Raw genomic sequence first — 16,106 nt, forward strand, 5'->3', positions numbered from 1 at the left:
AAAGAGATTAACAAACAGCCATAGAGTATAATCTATAAAGCAAACATTTAATATTGCACTTTGTTTCGCGAACATTTTGGATTTTACTTTTCCTAAACGAAAAATTAGGAAGCTATCTCGAAAACTAGAGTGCAACTGTGACCTCACATGTATGTCAGGAACTGACCAATATTTAGAAAAATGTAATGCCTCTAAATGAGTAAAGAAATAATTAATGGTAAAAATAAAACTTTATTTTACCAAGTCTTACAAGAATTTTGTCACCCAGTGCCAATTTTTGTCATATTGGTCATTCTTGCTTATGCAGTCTTTTGTAAAATACGGTAGTGAGTGTCCCGATGCCACGCACATCAACAATTGTTCCCTAGTTAGACATAACAGGAAGAGTAAGAGGTGTTATCAGACAATCCCTCCCAACGAAAACAAAACCACCAAATGCCCTTTATGCCAAATATCCCATGAGCTTCTTCTGAGGGGGACATTCACAAAATGGTTTAACAATAAAAAAATAATTCACCCCCATTTCCTTATTATCTAGTATTAGTTTGCTACGGGAGCACAAACCCTTTAACCGAATCACTTAAAACGCGATTCCTTTTTACAGTGGGTTTTCTTCACCCTGTCAGCATTATTTCAAACATGAATTGTCTTCCATGTTTTCTTAAAGGCCACTTATGGAAAAGCCTATTTTGTATGAAGCTTTAAGACAGTATTTAAGCAGGTCAAGCACCAAGCCAGAGTTACCATTATTTTTAGTCACTTTACTAACTGTGGGTTAGATGGCAAGGTGGATGGATGTAACGTCCATGTCACACATATGTTGCAATATCAGAGATGCTGGTGTCACTAAAAACAGAAGTAAACTCCTAAAAAAAAAAAAATCACTACACTTTACACTCGGGAGGGTGCGGTTTTAAACGTTTTCATGAATGCTGGTACTGAGGTGTTCTGTCGATACATATTCAAAGTGAGAGACCTCTTCAGATAGAAAAAATAACACACACAAGGACAAATGAAAGCTATTTATCCCAGCAAACATTCTAGTATTTGTAATTATTAAGTTACACACTTTGGGAACAAATTTGGAATTTTATTCTCTTAAACTTGAGTAAATGTATAAATCAAGCTTCTCCAATCATAATTGACATACACATTCTGGCTTATTAAAGTACTCTGCATCAGCAAAAATGATTTCCAAACATATGTGTTTTGGAGGTAATTAAGTAACTCTGTATAAAAATAAATGCATTTCCCCCTCCCTTCCCTGGTGACTGGACAACTTCCATTACTTTTAAATAATAAAAATAGTTTTTAAGAGCAACAGCCCCGAACTCTTTACTGGTGCCTGCCCTACTGTCTGTCTTCACTCTTGCTCTAGTTTCTTCTTATATGTAATGATAAAAAGGGGATGTGGGTGGGTTATCAGTTTGTGTATGTCCCATTTCTGAATTTCCCTCTCCAAAAAGCCAATCAAACAAACAACAACAACATCAACACCAACAACGTAACAGTGCAACAAAAACACAAATGGCATTCCGACAGTTTGGCAAGTGACGCATTCACCTGAGATTAAGTGATTTTAGGCAGTCAGTAACAAAATGCTGCTTTGCTGTCAATAGTAGACGGGCAACAGTCTCAAGGAGCCCAGGTACGATCCTCGTCTCTCATTCGCTTCCTCTCCTTGCTTCCCCACACATGTGATGCGCATCTACTACAGTAGGCTGCAAAACGTACAGCAAAAGGATTGGCTTGAAGGCATTTGATGTTTGTAAATAAATCCACAACAGGATCCAAGCTGAAGAGGTGATCCACGGTCAGCCTAGCAGGACAATTCTGAGCATGTGCATACGCAGGTAGAGTCCAGGCTACATTAACTTAAACAAACAAAACAAAAACAACAACAACAAAAACCCACAAACTGTCAGTGCGTTTTTTTTTGTTTTTTTTTTGTAAGTTTTCAAAGCTTTCTTTTGTTCCTTGTTGTGCTGACCACAAACAAGTTTTATGAGTATCAAGAGTCTGGCATAAATGGAAAAAAAAAAGCTGTAGTGACACTGAACTGCACAATGTAAGCATTGAGCATGTGCAAATTTCAAATCAGAAGGACCACGTCCTTCTTTGCGACGGTGTCTTGACACATATGACCACAGGCTAAGAAGACTGCTCTTAGCGTGTGCAGTTTTACAGGAGAAAGCTTAGATCTTCAAGCATGTTGGAGCAGCCCCAGAATGCTGCTGTAGATTCTAAAGCATGATCACTGGTGGTTTCACGTATTTGCCATCTTCTGGGCAAAAGCAATTCCACTTCCTCTGAAAAACGTGTCTCCAAGATACTTCTCTGTCCTCAGCCGGAAGAGATACAGTTCGGAACCCAGATCAACTTGATTCAACCAAGTGTTCTTTCAACGAGAGGGGCAGGATGGTCTGTCCTCAGATGACTGATCAGGATTTGGATCAATCTAGTAGAGACAAGATAAAATTTACAAAGTTAACTTGGTAAGGTGTAGGAAGAATACAACACATGACTGCTTTTGAGAACTAGTCAGCAAAGGTAACCAATACGATCAGAGCATATATGTAACTTCTTAGCAAATGATACCCTATTGTTCTCTCCATCTCAAGCGCTATGTGGGAATGAAAGGGTGCTAGACTACTGATAGGATTTACAGTTAAGCATGAGTAGTTCAGTTTCCCAAAAGTTGCTAAGAAAACCTTTTAAGGAAGAGTGTTTTCATTCAACATTGAGACACTTAAACTCAGTTATACATTGGGGTACGCCATCAAACCACTCAACTCCTTTGTGAAGTATTTTTTGTTCTTGTCCTAAAACCTCACTGCATCTCTTCCCTAGGCTCTGTGAACAAAGTTCCCGAGTGTCCTGTGAAGGTGATTCAAAGATCTCTTGGACAAGGCCTATTCACTTTAAATGTCAGACAACTCACAATGCCTCAAAAATTTTATGCCAAGTGCACATTTTTGAAGAAAAAATCCAATTACCATTTAGTTAAGTCATATTCCAGTGCTATTTTAGGGTTGTACAATTTTTAAGTTATCTTATATTTATCTTGAAATGTATAGAATTTAAGACAAATTAGATAAAAGTGAATAATAGATATTCATTCTTTTCAAATGTTCCCCTTAAAAGCTTTGAACACTCAAAGTAAGCCAGAAGCAAAGCAAGAAATGTCAGAATAAAAATACAATAATAAAATTTGTGAGAAATGGTGGAATGTTTTTGGTATCTAACACATATTTTTATGAACCTTAATAAGATAAGAAAAATATCTAATCAAAAATTTGACAGAACAGATTCTGAATACCCAACAATCAATGAAGATTCTACATGATCACATCTAGAGAAGGTATTTTCCAGTTATGGCATCACCACAATTGGTTTCAAAGTACAAACAAATTCCTTAATTTCTAATGAGTATGAAAAAGTATATAGACTCTCACTGTAAAATATTGGAATAAACTATATAATGCAAAGTCTCTTGATTTGGAGTTCTTTCAGTATCAAGGCCAATGTGAAGGTCCTATAAGAATGTATACGTTGGCTCGGGTCATGCTAAAAAGTCCTGAAACTGCTGAGCCAGCCCTTTCTTGTCCTGCAGCTGGGCTGCTCTTCCTGCCTGGACTGTCCCACCTGTGCAGGGGCTGCTCAGTTTTTAAAATTCAGCTTAATAATCACTTTCTCAGAGAAGCCCTTCAGATTCCTAAGAGCGAACAAATGGTCCGTTAAGTGTTTTCTAACACTACTGACACTGGAGTTCGCGTCTAAGTTCATTTTTCTCACTAGTTTGTGAGCTTATCCAATGCAAGTGTTCATCTTATTCACATGTGCTGAGTGTCATCAATATGAAGTTCAGAATAATCTGGCAGTGTAGGAATGCTGTCTAAGAAGCTATTTGGAAATATGCTATTTTCTCCTATGACTAAGAATGTTAAAATATGCAAGAATTAATTAAGAATAATATAAATTCTAGCCATTTAATTATGCTCATAAAACACAGGTTTTCTACTGACACTTTAAAATAAAGTCACTCCATTCAAAAATGCCAACGTTTCAACTGACGTTTGACCATCATCTTAGTTCCTGAATGAAATCTTACTTCCGTGTCAAAGTCAGAAGATCTGACAATCATAACTTTTGAAATGCTATTCTAAATTTTTTATCAGCAGGATAACCAAGAAGCAACTTTTAAGTCTGTATCTTTTTAAAAGCCTGCAACTGCTGTTTCCTAGGAGACCCAGCACATTTCATACTTGACTTGGTGCTTACCTCTGAATAAAGAGGTGGAGGCAAGAACCGGAACTCCTGGATATACGCAAACAGTGGTCCTTGAAGAGCTCTCTCAAAATCGTCACAAGCACTCACTGGTGCGAGGTTATTTCGTCTCTGTTCCTCGGTTACTACTTCTGCATAGCTGGGTGGTGCTGGAGGAAAAAGATACACGCAATTCGAACAACATGTTCTTATGCATGTCAAAATACACAGAATAGTAGATATTAAAAAAATGTCATGTAAAAGAGTAATTATTTGGTGATTAAAACAAGGGAGACATACAACAAAACTTAATATTAAGGTCACATATGCTAACTACAGAAAGATAAAAATTTAACTAGGGTTGTAAAATACGAAAAACAAAAGAAAAAGTCTTAATAATAATAGAGTAAGTTTAGACATGTATTATCAAATTACCTTCAGGTCTTTCAGGAAGGGATAAACCAAGCCAGTTCATGTTCATGCTACACTGACTGCTCACACTTGAGGTTCTGCTACCGAATGGATGGAGGGGAATGGTACCGATGACGAGTGGCAAGTTAAGAAATAAATCCATAGCTCCAGGAATATCCACATACACCTACAGAGTAAGCAGACGCGAGATCAGCATTTTAAGTAGATTTTCTTTGAAAACACAACTTAATTTTGATATTAGCTGGGATCCCTTTTAACTAACATTTCTCTGTTATGTGCAATGCCCTAGGTTTATGTGAGGCAAAATAATCACAATGTAGCGTTTCACACACACACATCTACACTCCACCAAACTTGGACAAAATGAGAACCCCACAGGTTCAAGATGAAAGTCGCAAGAACTTCTCAGAGTAATACCTACCATTAGCGAGTACTCCACCCGGATTATACTACAGTCAAGGATGGAGGGGGAAACTGGCGGGATTTTTAGCAGCTTGCCATTCCATGTCTCTGTCTTCCCGGATGACAGGGACTCCCCACGTAAGTTTGCCACAAGCTGCTTTACTTCCTTCATTTTCCCTTTGGCATAGAAAGCCTGTGTTTGGTAAATGGCTGCCTTTGGCACTACCATTCGGGAAGAGCAGTTCTCGATCTCAGCAAATATCTGTATGGATTCACCTGGAGAGGGAAGACAATTACTGACTATTAGAGAACAAATAAGCAAGCACCCATTATCAACTAACTCCATGGAGGAAAAGCTATCCTAGAAGTAAGCAAGGTGGCAAGCAAGTGGCAGTCCACTACTACTCAGTGACTATACACAAAAAAGGACTACCATCTGTGAAAAGAAAATGAGTATGTACAACTTACACAGCTTTCCTAAGGAACGCTGAGTGTTTATACTCAGTAACAATACTGTAAGTTTATACAAAACGCTCAGTAAAGAAGGCTGCGGTCTGTGGGCACCAGCCGTACATACCTGGGGTGTAGCCCTTCCTCTCGATTTTGGCACTTAAGGATATTGGGCCTGAGGTGCAGAACCAGCAACAGAGTGTCTTGTCTTTTGTGCCTGCTTGGGGTGACTGTATGAGACAGAGAACAAAAATCAATGTACGAACTCAAAAATGCCAGAATGTTTTTAAAAAATCAACTAAAAGAATCTATTTTGTTCCCCCTAACAGATGGTTTTTAAATTATATCAAACTTCTGTCTTTAAACCTCTATTCAATAAAGGAAAAAAAATGGGTTAAGGGCTTAATACCCTATTACAAAGCAGACTTTTAGCCCATTGTGTACAATAATAAAAACTAATCAAATAAATAAATAAAAAAAAAAAACCCTTTCCAAACCCTACATAAATTGTCCTAAACTCGGTTGTAATTCCAAATGGCAACATCTTATTTTGAAAAATGTAAAAAATGTTAGTAAAATGTAAAACACATTTTTATTTGCTTTAAAGATGTTATCATTTGTTTAAACCAAATTGTTTTTGAAGCCAAATTTGAATTAGTATCATAAATTGCAATTAAAAAGAAATTAAGTTTTTTCCCCATGAAATGATGAATCCCCATCATTTGATACCTATCCCTAATTGGAATAATACAGCGTGGTTCAAAGTTTGGACTGTGGCAGTTCCAAGTATAAAAGTGTTAAGCCAGTGTTTTAAATGATTAATACTGTTTGTCGGCTAAAGCCATTTAGGGGCCAGACCTTGTTACTGCTGTGTTCCGCATAGAAGATACTTCATATCACATACTGGGCTTTTAAATTTACCTAGCACAGTGTGAAAAATAGCACATCATTCATTCGCCTGTGTGCTCTACTTTTACTGTATTTTAAAACAGGTTTTTAATGGAATTCAGTAAAATTGCTTTATTAAAGCTACAGAATGGTATAGATTAGGCGGCTATTCTTTATGTATTCATATGAAATGAAGAACCCAGGCATTTCTTACCAGTAGTGAAGGAGTGTTGATATCTATGTGCTCAAAGACTGTAAATTCCTTCTTTAATTTTACTGGCAGAAGCCAAGGCCTATGCAGCTCAGCTTTCACCCAATAGCGTACACTACCGTGCCGGCCTTCGAATGAGGTAGCAAGTGGTCTGTGCAAAATATAAAAATGATATATTAATCTTACACCTCTTTCAAAAAATTCAATAGTAGATCAGAATAAACACGTTACCATGCTGTACTGTCTATGAGGCACATGTATTCAAGACATCACCATGTTGTGCTGTCTGTGGACCAGGGAGGCACCACATGTATAATTTCTTAAAACTTTCCAAAAGGGATAAGTCACTGGGGAAAGACCTTTTATTTTCAAATGATAGGAGTTAAATGTAACAGAAATTTTGTTTAATGCCAGAAGAATACAATCCCTTTAAACTAAAAAGAGTCTACTTTTAATGTTGGTGGCAAAATCAAGAAAGTTAAATGAACCATTCTTGAAAAGGTAAAAAATTTAATTTAAAAGTAAAGTTAAGAATGGCCTCACTATTTCTACCTAAAAATCCTAGACCCTAATCAAGCACTCAGAAAAAAATTCCCTATACTGTCCCACTTTTGTTAGCTAGGAATTAGAACCTCTTTTTATAGCAACTAATTAAGTATAGCACAGAAAACACCTAGAATAGTCTCACAATTTCCTATTTCATAAATTCATAGAAATGGAGAAGGTGGGGGGGTTGGAGATTTAGCTCAGTGGTAGAGCGCTTAGGCAAGCGCAAGGCCCTGCGTTTGGTCCTCAGCTCCGGAAAATAAAAAAGAAATGGAGAAGGTGCTTTTTACACCCTGTCCACCCATATTCTAACTCTCCTTTAGCTATTCCCCACTTGCCAAGGCTTGAAAAGAAAAATCCGCCCATTAGCCTATGTCAGAAGAATCAGAACTGTTTCTGGACTTGGCCAGATTATAGGTTAGTTGTCTATAGAAGGTTTTAACAAGCAGTTTGGCCCATTAGAGAAACGTCCAGTGCTGTTACTTAGAAGGCAGAGGGCCAGATTAAACTGGTAGAAGTATCAGTATTTTACAAACTGTCTGTAGAATTTCAATGTAGACTTAGTAAACACAGAATTAATACATTTAAGGCCTGATAAACTGTTATGAGCTACATTTATTTTATAGATCAATCAGTGCCAGTTTAAACATTTTAGTATCTGCTAAAAGGCATTATGCAAAAATGTTTATATTCTCTTCCAGCAATCTGTTCAAATGCTGAGAATGTACTATACTTCAAGCTTTCCACTAAGGTAGCTCTGACAGACGGTTCCTTTTCAGTCCAGGTTATGATATCTTACGTAATGTCCCCAGTAGAGGCGACTCTGTGTACAGAAGCTTGCTCCTCAATTTGTGTCTAAACAACAGGACTGCTCCTTGAGTTAGGAGTCTCATCTTTACATTCTAACACTGATCATTCACATTAGCAGAAAGGTAGAATACTGAATTTTGATCCAGTGAGCCATGAAACTCAACAGTGCTCTCTTTTAATAAAGCAAACGATAATCAGCTATCTGATCGAAGACTTCCTATATTTGATTAGCACCTTCTGATTCACCAGTGCTAGATTAAATATGAATGTTTTATATCCTTCGAACACTACTGTGGAATACTAACAACTGAGTGTGCTTTCTGTAATTTTGCCACATTAGATTAAAAATAGCTCCCTTTATTTAATACATTATTTTCCTTGACCAAGTTTCTGTAATGAAAAGGGTTTTTTTCAAAAAGCAAACAAAAACTAAAAAGCAAAACAAAAACTGAAGTATTTAAACATGGAGTATCTAATTTTATAAGATTGTGCTTAATTAAGAGTGTCCCAAAAATTCTATTTCTCATAATACTTACGTCTGTGGAAGCTCGAAGCTAAATGCATATTCATGCCTTCCTGAATGAATAGTGTTGAAGCCTTCTTCGGAATTATCATCATCTAAAATGAACAAAAAGGGAAAAAAAAATCTGTCGTTAATCGTCTACATTCTCAGGCGACAATCTTCAAGGATGTTCAAATGATCAAAGCAACCTGCCTTCATCTTACAGATCAGAGTTCTAATCCCAACTTCATTATTTGCTGGGGCTGAAATAAACACCCCTGTTCTTGGTCTTCCTCATCCCCAAAACGGGGATGATGAACACTTAACACTTTGTAGGCTGTTTTTTTTTTTTTTTTTTTTTTCTTTTTTGGCTGTTTTATTTTAATGGAAAAAAAAAGATCCAAATAGTGAAAAAAATTGTATCAGGTTTTCAACAAAAGGTTCAGGTATCAAACTACACTGTTATCTTGATCACCAACTGTTTACTTAAGTGCATAAAGTAAAAACTGTTTGTGCAATGTTTTTTAACGGCCACTTTTGGTGAATGTTCACTCTTGAGGCGACTATTCATGTTGCACCCAGGAAGCAGAGGTAAGAGGACCGCTGGGACTCAAGGCCAGCCAGAGGGGACCCTGTCAAAAGGGAGGAGAGGTGACTAAAAGTCTGAAAGCTAAAAATACCCCCTTAGACGACATTCAAAACTCAATTGGTTTTAGCAGCAACTAAAATCCGCCTTTGGAAGTTTAATTACAAAGGACTGAATTTAAAAGATGCCCTTGTACAAAGAAACATTTTGTTCAACACCCTTAAGAGATGAAGTCTAATTGGGTAGTTTCCACTTTCCAGGGGTGTGGGTGGTGGTGGTGGTGGTGTTTGGGGGGGGGGGGGTTAAGGAGCTTTCATCTTACACCCAATTTCTTTTGCTCGACTTCATTATTTGTCATGAAAAAAATTAACAAATAATGTGGGGAAAAAAAAAAGGTTTGGAGTCAAAAAGTCCTTTTGGCTGTCTAGGTAATGCACACCAACGTCTCACTTGCTTTTCTTGGTGTGCAATCCTTTTTCATTAGCGGAGGCGGGGGGGGGGGGCCGCTGGCTCGGCATCATTCTACTCTTCTTCCCCCCCTAAGTACTGAAAATGCACAAAACCCGCGACTTTCATCCCCACACCCCGGGGAGCCGCCGCCGATGCCTGACACCGCTCCCCGCGCCTCCCGGGGAGCCCCCCGGACGGTGCCAGCCCCCCGCAGCCGGGCCGGGGAGCCGGGGCTGCTGCCCGCGCCCCCCGCCCAGGCGCCCAGACTTGGCCCCCCTCCCCGGGGCTCCCTTTTGTGCCAGCTCAGCAGAGTCTCATGGAAGGCGAGCGGCGGCCTCCGCGCGCGCGCGCGCGCGCGAGCGCGCCGCGGTAAACAAGTGCCTGGCTGTCAATCAAGAACTAGACTGGAGCAGGAGAGGACCGGCCTAAACCGGCGCTGAGCAGATCCCAGCCGGCTGGCCCGCCCGCGCGCGCCCGCCGCCGCCGCCGCCGCCGCGCGCCCCGCTATACATACGGCATACGTCGCGCGCCCGCCCGCCCGCCCGCGCGCGCAGCCTCGTCGGCGGGGGCCCGGGGAGGGGGGCGGGGCCGCGGCGCGCCGCGCTTCCGCTTTCCACGCCCCAAGCCGGTGACCGGTTCGATCTGGCTCGGGCCACCCTGACACCTAGGCTGTTCCAGCGCGGGGGGAAGCGGGGCGGCGGCGGGCGGCGGCGGGGACGCGAGGGCCCCGGGGAACAATGGGCGAGGCCGGGCCGATGGCCGCGCGCGCTCTCCCCCGCGCCCGCCCGCCCCGCTGTCACGGCCCGCTCGGGTCACACGGGTCCCCCCCCCCCCGGGCCGGGGACGACCCCCCGCGAGGGCCGGACCTCCTGCGTGCAGCACGTCCCCGGGCGACGGCTCACCGCCGCCCCGGCCGGGGGCCACGGCACCTGCACGCCGCCCCGGCCCGGAGGGACCCTCTGCCGGCTCGCGCCGGTTCCAAGCCTCGCCCCAACCGGCGCGAGCCGGCTGGCTGGCCCCACCCGTCCGTGCGCAAAGCCAATCAAGGCCTGGCATCGCCTTAGCAACAGGCTAACAAACCCGGCTCCGCCTATCGCCGGGCGCCCGGGGCGGGCGCGCAGCCGCCAGGCTAGTTTGAGAGCTCCCGGTTGGAAGTCATTGAAACTCTCCCAGGCGCCCGAGCTCGTCCACGCGGAGCCCGGCGTGCGGGCAGCTCGCAGGGTGCAGGTAGTTTCCTTAGCCGTGAAATCGTGCTGCAACGGACGCAGCGTTTGCCCCCGTAACTCGGTCTACTTCCCCCACTACAGGTCCCAACTCCTCGAGGAAAAAGCCTTTGTCTCTTCTCTCTCGGTCTGTTAAAAGGCTGCAACGTCCAAGCAGGTTCAAACGCAAAATTCATGTGTCTTTTAAAAAAACAAGAGCACTGTCATTAGGTATTCTGTGCCCTATCCGTGTGGACGCCGGGGAAGGTTAAGGAGGCAACCATTTCAGGATGCAGAATACCTTGGTGTAGCTGCGTAAACCCTAGGAATTGATTTCACCTTCATATTTAAGAAAAAAAAAAAAAAGATGCAATCCTGTGTAACTTAAAGCATCCTCCATTTCTCATTTGCTTAGTTTCAATTAACCTCTCCCCAGGATGTACGTTTTAGATATCTTTTAAAAAAAATTTGAAGGTATGCCTCTATCTGAAAAATCGCCAGTATTTGCACTAAAATACTGCATTAGAAAAGAGAAACACAAATTACATAACCAGTTTTAACATTATATTCTTCTTGGACTAGGAATTAAGTCATCGCCACCACCTGACGCGTGTAACCAATCTGCGGAGAGCAGAACAAGCGCCCCTCCTCACCATCCCCCAGAACTGGTCCGAAACAGGATTGAACCGCTTCTAACAAAGGGTGGAAACTTAGAAAAACAAGCTTGGAGTCGCCTATATTTCCACATTGTAACCACTTCAACAACAGATTGCAAATTTCAGGACCCCTTCTCCCTTTGACAATGCCTTTATCTTCCTCTTCTACCCAAAAACCAAATCCGATGTGCCATATACTTTACAATTCCATCTGTCTGCCATAGGTTTCATTGAATCCACGTTCCAAAGTTAGACATGATGCTCGAGAAGAAAATTACTGACCCCGAATGGCTTTTAAAACTGGCTTAATAGTTTGCATAATGATTAGATATTATCCTTTAAAAAATAAATGATGTTTGATGTACATTTTAAAAGGAATTGGGAGAAATAGGGGAAAAACACGTGGGGTGTTGATGCCATATGTCAAAATAAGCCATAGAAGCCCTTTATCAAAGAACAATAATCAAGCCTTTAAAGTCTTTTGCATATGAATATTAAAATCAGATACATCTAGCAACCTTCTTAAAATGTCACCATGGTTCTTTACTAGAGCTCATTTTTGGACCTAAGATTATAAAATAAAGGGAGAAATCCAATACTGGACTGCGGCTTTTGCAAATGAATGTGAAAATATTAGTAAAATGACCGAGTCAGATTTAAACACTTTATAAAGGTGCACAGGGATCCCAAGTGCGAACGGCAGATAGGAAGCTGGTTACAGATGTAGTAAGCGCAGTTTGCAGACGCCTGCATGCATTACGGCTTAACACGCTTGAACGTCAAGGAGAAACTACATCTTCTAAGTTTGCTAAACCTTCACCAAACTGCCGACTAGACCTGCATTAAATGAGATTAAAGTTCTCATTCAAAGAAGACTAATGTAAAGACTTACCTCTTTCGTGCCCAACTAGGATGTCCTTATGGTTGAGATACTCTACTTCTTCAGTGTAATTCTGTGTGTAGGCAGTATTGGAGCCGGCGTTTCTAGACTCAGTCCAGCGCACTTTCGCATGTCCTCTTGCATGAATTTTAAGAGATTTTACTCTGATTTCCCCAGTAACTTCTAAATTCACCCTTCCTGAGACAGTGTCCCCGCTGGAATACACGGGGACATTGCTGTCATTAAGACAGTCAAAGCTTATTGTCAAACTCTTCACCTTTCCCAGCACCATGATTATAACAAAAATCTATAAAAATATAATGTAAGACCAAAAAAAAAGTCAAGATCGCATATAAGACGTGATCTTCACTTAACACTGATCGGTGTCTTTGCCTTGCAAAGAAAAAAAAAAATCTTGCAGGCCGGATCAGTGGTTGTCTACAAATAGTTCATTGAGATTTCTTCAAAAGTCAGGGCAGCAGGGAAGCTGCTGCTCCACGCTCCTGCTCTTCTCAGTGGTCTCCTTACAAAGACGGGCGGCTGGAGGCTGCCAGCTCAGTTTAAGAGCAGCTTTGTGAAAAACAACCCCAGTGCGCAGGCGCACGCCGCGGCTGGCGGCCAGCCTCCCTGCGCGCTCCCTCCCGCGCGGCGCGCGCGCCCCGCTCGCCGCGCGCCCCCGGTGCAGGAGGTGTGGAGCCGGCGCCGCCGGCTTCTGGGCACGGGCCGCTGCGATTGGCGGGCGGGCGGGCCCGGGGAGCGTGCGCTAGGGCCGCGCGCCCGGGCGAGGATGTGCGAGCCTCGGGGGGGGGGAAGGGGAGAAACCGGTTGGGCAAGCGGCTGGTGGCCGAGTCGAAGCTAAATGAATTTCAAAAGGAAACGTAATAAAAAGCAGACAAATATTGTTCAGAGAAGAAAGCATTGTTGACTTGGGTAGAAACAACAAAAGCAAGCAGCACTCTGTGGGCTGGGTGCGTGGCGGTGGACTAAGCCCAGGCCTGGGGAAGCGTACAACAATGCGCCCGGGCAGCCCTGGGCTTCAGGGGCCTTCCCAGACTCCTACAGCATCAGAACCAACCAAGTTGTCTGTGTGTGTAGGCCTGACCACTTCCTCGAAGGGAGAAAAAAGTCCTTTTTCGAGACACCACCTACTGCTCCATTTGCAGGGAATGACGCGATTACAACTCCCGTATCCACAGAAGTAAGAATAGAGTTCACACCCCAAATTACCACCTCATGAGAGGCAGCTTGAATACAGTGATTTAGCTGACTTTGTTTACAACAGACTCAAACTCACCTAGGAAAGCGTATACAGTGGTTTTTGGTTTTTAAGTATGACTTGTTACAAAAGTGAGGCTTAATTTTGTGAAGCCTTACTTTTAATTCAACGTGCTAATTGCCATGCTACGTGTCAAAGACATTCCTCCCTTGTGAATGCTTTGATTAAAACAGGCAGTGGCTTCTAAACATCACCAGGATTCAGAGGGTGATGGCATAAACTAAGATTATTAACAACCATCACAACTTCTTATTACAGGACTATGCAAAATAAAATCTCTGTTACGCATAACTGAAAAATGGGGAGTTTGTCCATCGTTAAACACTTTAGAATCTTTTGCATTGTAAATCTGGAAAGGTTGAATCACAACAAACTAAACGCATTCATCTTGCTGTTTTCTTTATTTTAAAAAAACCACTGAATTAGTTGGATTTTAGTTGACAAGGCATCTTGAACTAAAAAAATATAGACTGTAAGCATGTCAAGAATAAATTACTGGGCAAGCCATTTATCTGAAGAGTTTAGCTTGTGCATGAATTTACTTATTTGTGTATGAAAGTAGGGGAGAAAAAAATCGACTTTCTTCTCTCGGTTGACACCTGGTGGATAATCCAGGTAAAGTACCCGACCCTTGGGTTAGCCGTTGGGAACAAGTACTGCTGGTGCTTTTCTCCCCCTAGTGGTCACAGTTGGGATGTCAAGTTTTGCACTGTCTGAGGTGGGTAATAGGCGTTAGGCATTCAAGTAAGAGAGAGCGTGGAGTGGAGTTAAAAGTGGACGCAATGACTACATAAATTATTTTTAAATATTTTATTTATCTATGGGTATGTACGTTTATCTTTGTGGAAGCGTGCAATGTATATGCGGTTACCCGAGAAAGCCGAGGTGGCCTGGGTTTCCCTGGAACACTCTAGTTGTTAACCTGGTAATGTGGGCACTGCGAATTGAGCTCGGGTCCTCCGGAAGAGCAACAAACACTCCTAACTGTTGACTCAGCTCTCCAGGCCTCAGTACATAAATTCTTTATCAAACTGAAGGCTGGTGGGTGACGAGGTTTTGGTAAAATCTCTCCAGTTCGAATATAACACGTTTCTGAAAGTTTTGGAATCAATATTTAAGTACATGGGAATTGCATTTAATGGGACAGGACCCTGGTATTGTTTGTAGTTTTCAGAGTTTCTAACAGAGCAATCACTCATGTCTCTGTAGAGTTCGTTCTTTCATTTGATGCTCCTGAGATCTTCTGCTTCCTATGTTGCTATTTTTCTGATGTGACTTAGTAATGGGCAATGACTAAAACCTTATCCACCATCATTTTTACCTGTGTTCCATCTTTTAGCCTTGTTGCCCCTTTCTATCTTAGATTTTTGTCAGAAACTATTCCTCAAGTGTCTAAACAAGTATACTTGATTCATTTCATTTTCCCTTCCTATTTATTCAAACCACAAAAATACGAGAAACAAAAAAATTCTCGAAACACTTGTTTATATTTTCATTTCTAAAAGAAACATTATGCTGAGACCAAGTTTTGAACAGCATTTCTCCTGACTTTAATAACTTTCCATTTTCAGACTCAGACTGTCTCCTGGCTAGGCTGGTGGAGGTGCTGGACTGTGGTGTGCTCCTCACCTGGCTAGCCTAGTGGAGGTGCTGGACTGTGGTGTGCTCCTCACCTGGACTATGGTGTGCTTCTCACCTGGCTAGGCTGGTGGAGGTGCTGGACTGTGGTGTGCTCCTCACCTGGACTATGGTGTGCTGCTGGACTGTGGTGTGCTCCTCACCTGGCTAGGCCATGGAGGTGCTGGACTGTGGCATGTTGTCTTGGGCTTCTCTGCTGCTTCGCTGGGCCAGTGCTGTATTTTGGTTTAGATTTCAGCTATTCATCTTCACCCGGCGGCAAGTACTGCAACCAGCCTACATCTCAGATGCTTTCTCCTCCTACTCTGCCAAATCTCTGCTCCTGTCAAGCACATCCCCTGCCGCTCTGTGGGCTTGGCTTGTGGTTGCCAATGTGTAGTTGAATCTGATTCCTGTGGCGTCACATCTCTCTCCTGTCCCAGCTCTTTCTCCTCTTCTGGGCCTTCCAGTTGACTCAGTTGGAAGAGTTGCATGAAGTGCACCGGACTGAGCAGGCCCCAGTCACTCTTGAGTAGTTTCTTCAGGACTCAAGCAACAATCTCTTTTTGTTATAGTTATTCCACAGATTTCTGAATTGAAATTCTGCCTTGGTGTATAAAAATTTGAATTCAAATCTTAAGAACTGTCTAAATCTGGCTATGACAAAAATACTGCTGTGTCTGAAGATTGTTTTAGATTTTATTTCAGTGTGCTCACATAAACACATAAAATAAGCAATCTTAATGGAAACTTTTGGTGTTTTGGTGTGAGAACAACCATACTACTAGGAAGATTGTTTCTTAAAGAAAAATCCAAACCCATGTTTAATCTTAGCCCTTGGCAGGGGTTGACAAAACTAAGGTTTGTCTTCTTTAGTGTTATTCTGGATTTTAAGTGTGTATCTCAGACTGAACCAGAAGGAAGACTTTCAA

General features: G+C 42.2%; 1 protein-coding gene across 2 annotated transcripts; it reads right to left on the reverse strand.

The window, feature by feature from the left end:
- Nucleotides 1-388: 388 nt before the first annotated feature.
- Nucleotides 389-12,826, reverse strand: Arrdc3 (arrestin domain containing 3). Of its 2 annotated transcripts, XM_059276551.1 has the most exons (8): nt 12,294-12,825; nt 8,542-8,623; nt 6,653-6,800; nt 5,678-5,780; nt 5,120-5,376; nt 4,702-4,864; nt 4,282-4,436; nt 389-2,458 (listed from the first exon to the last, which is right to left on the reverse strand). In XM_059276551.1, the coding sequence occupies exons 1-8, from the start codon at nt 12,571-12,573 to the stop codon at nt 2,402-2,404; spliced, it is 1,245 nt and encodes a 414-aa protein (XP_059132534.1). In that variant the 5' UTR covers nt 12,574-12,825; the 3' UTR covers nt 389-2,401. The 2 variants fall into 2 exon arrangements, with proteins under 2 accessions (XP_059132534.1, XP_059132535.1); XM_059276552.1 differs by lacking the exon at nt 389-2,458 and having other exon boundaries at nt 4,301-4,474; nt 12,294-12,826.
- Nucleotides 12,827-16,106: the final 3,280 nt, after the last annotated feature.

Source organism: Peromyscus eremicus, chromosome 11, assembly GCF_949786415.1.
Source record: "Peromyscus eremicus chromosome 11, PerEre_H2_v1, whole genome shotgun sequence".
Classification (NCBI taxonomy): Eukaryota; Metazoa; Chordata; class Mammalia; order Rodentia; family Cricetidae; genus Peromyscus; species Peromyscus eremicus.

Bases quoted from the DNA above. Each gene is read 5' to 3' on its own strand.
- Arrdc3 (XM_059276551.1), bottom strand. From the start codon at position 12,573: ATGGTGCTGGGAAAGGTGAAGAGTTTGACAATAAGCTTTGACTGTCTT. The intron at 5,781-6,652 runs GTAAGAAATGCC...TGTCTCATACAG, and splicing joins TCAACACTCCTTCACTACTG to TCACCCCAAGCAGGCACAAA. The intron at 5,377-5,677 runs GTATGTACGGCT...TTCCCTCTCCAG, and splicing joins GAGGAAGGGCTACACCCCAG to GTGAATCCATACAGATATTT.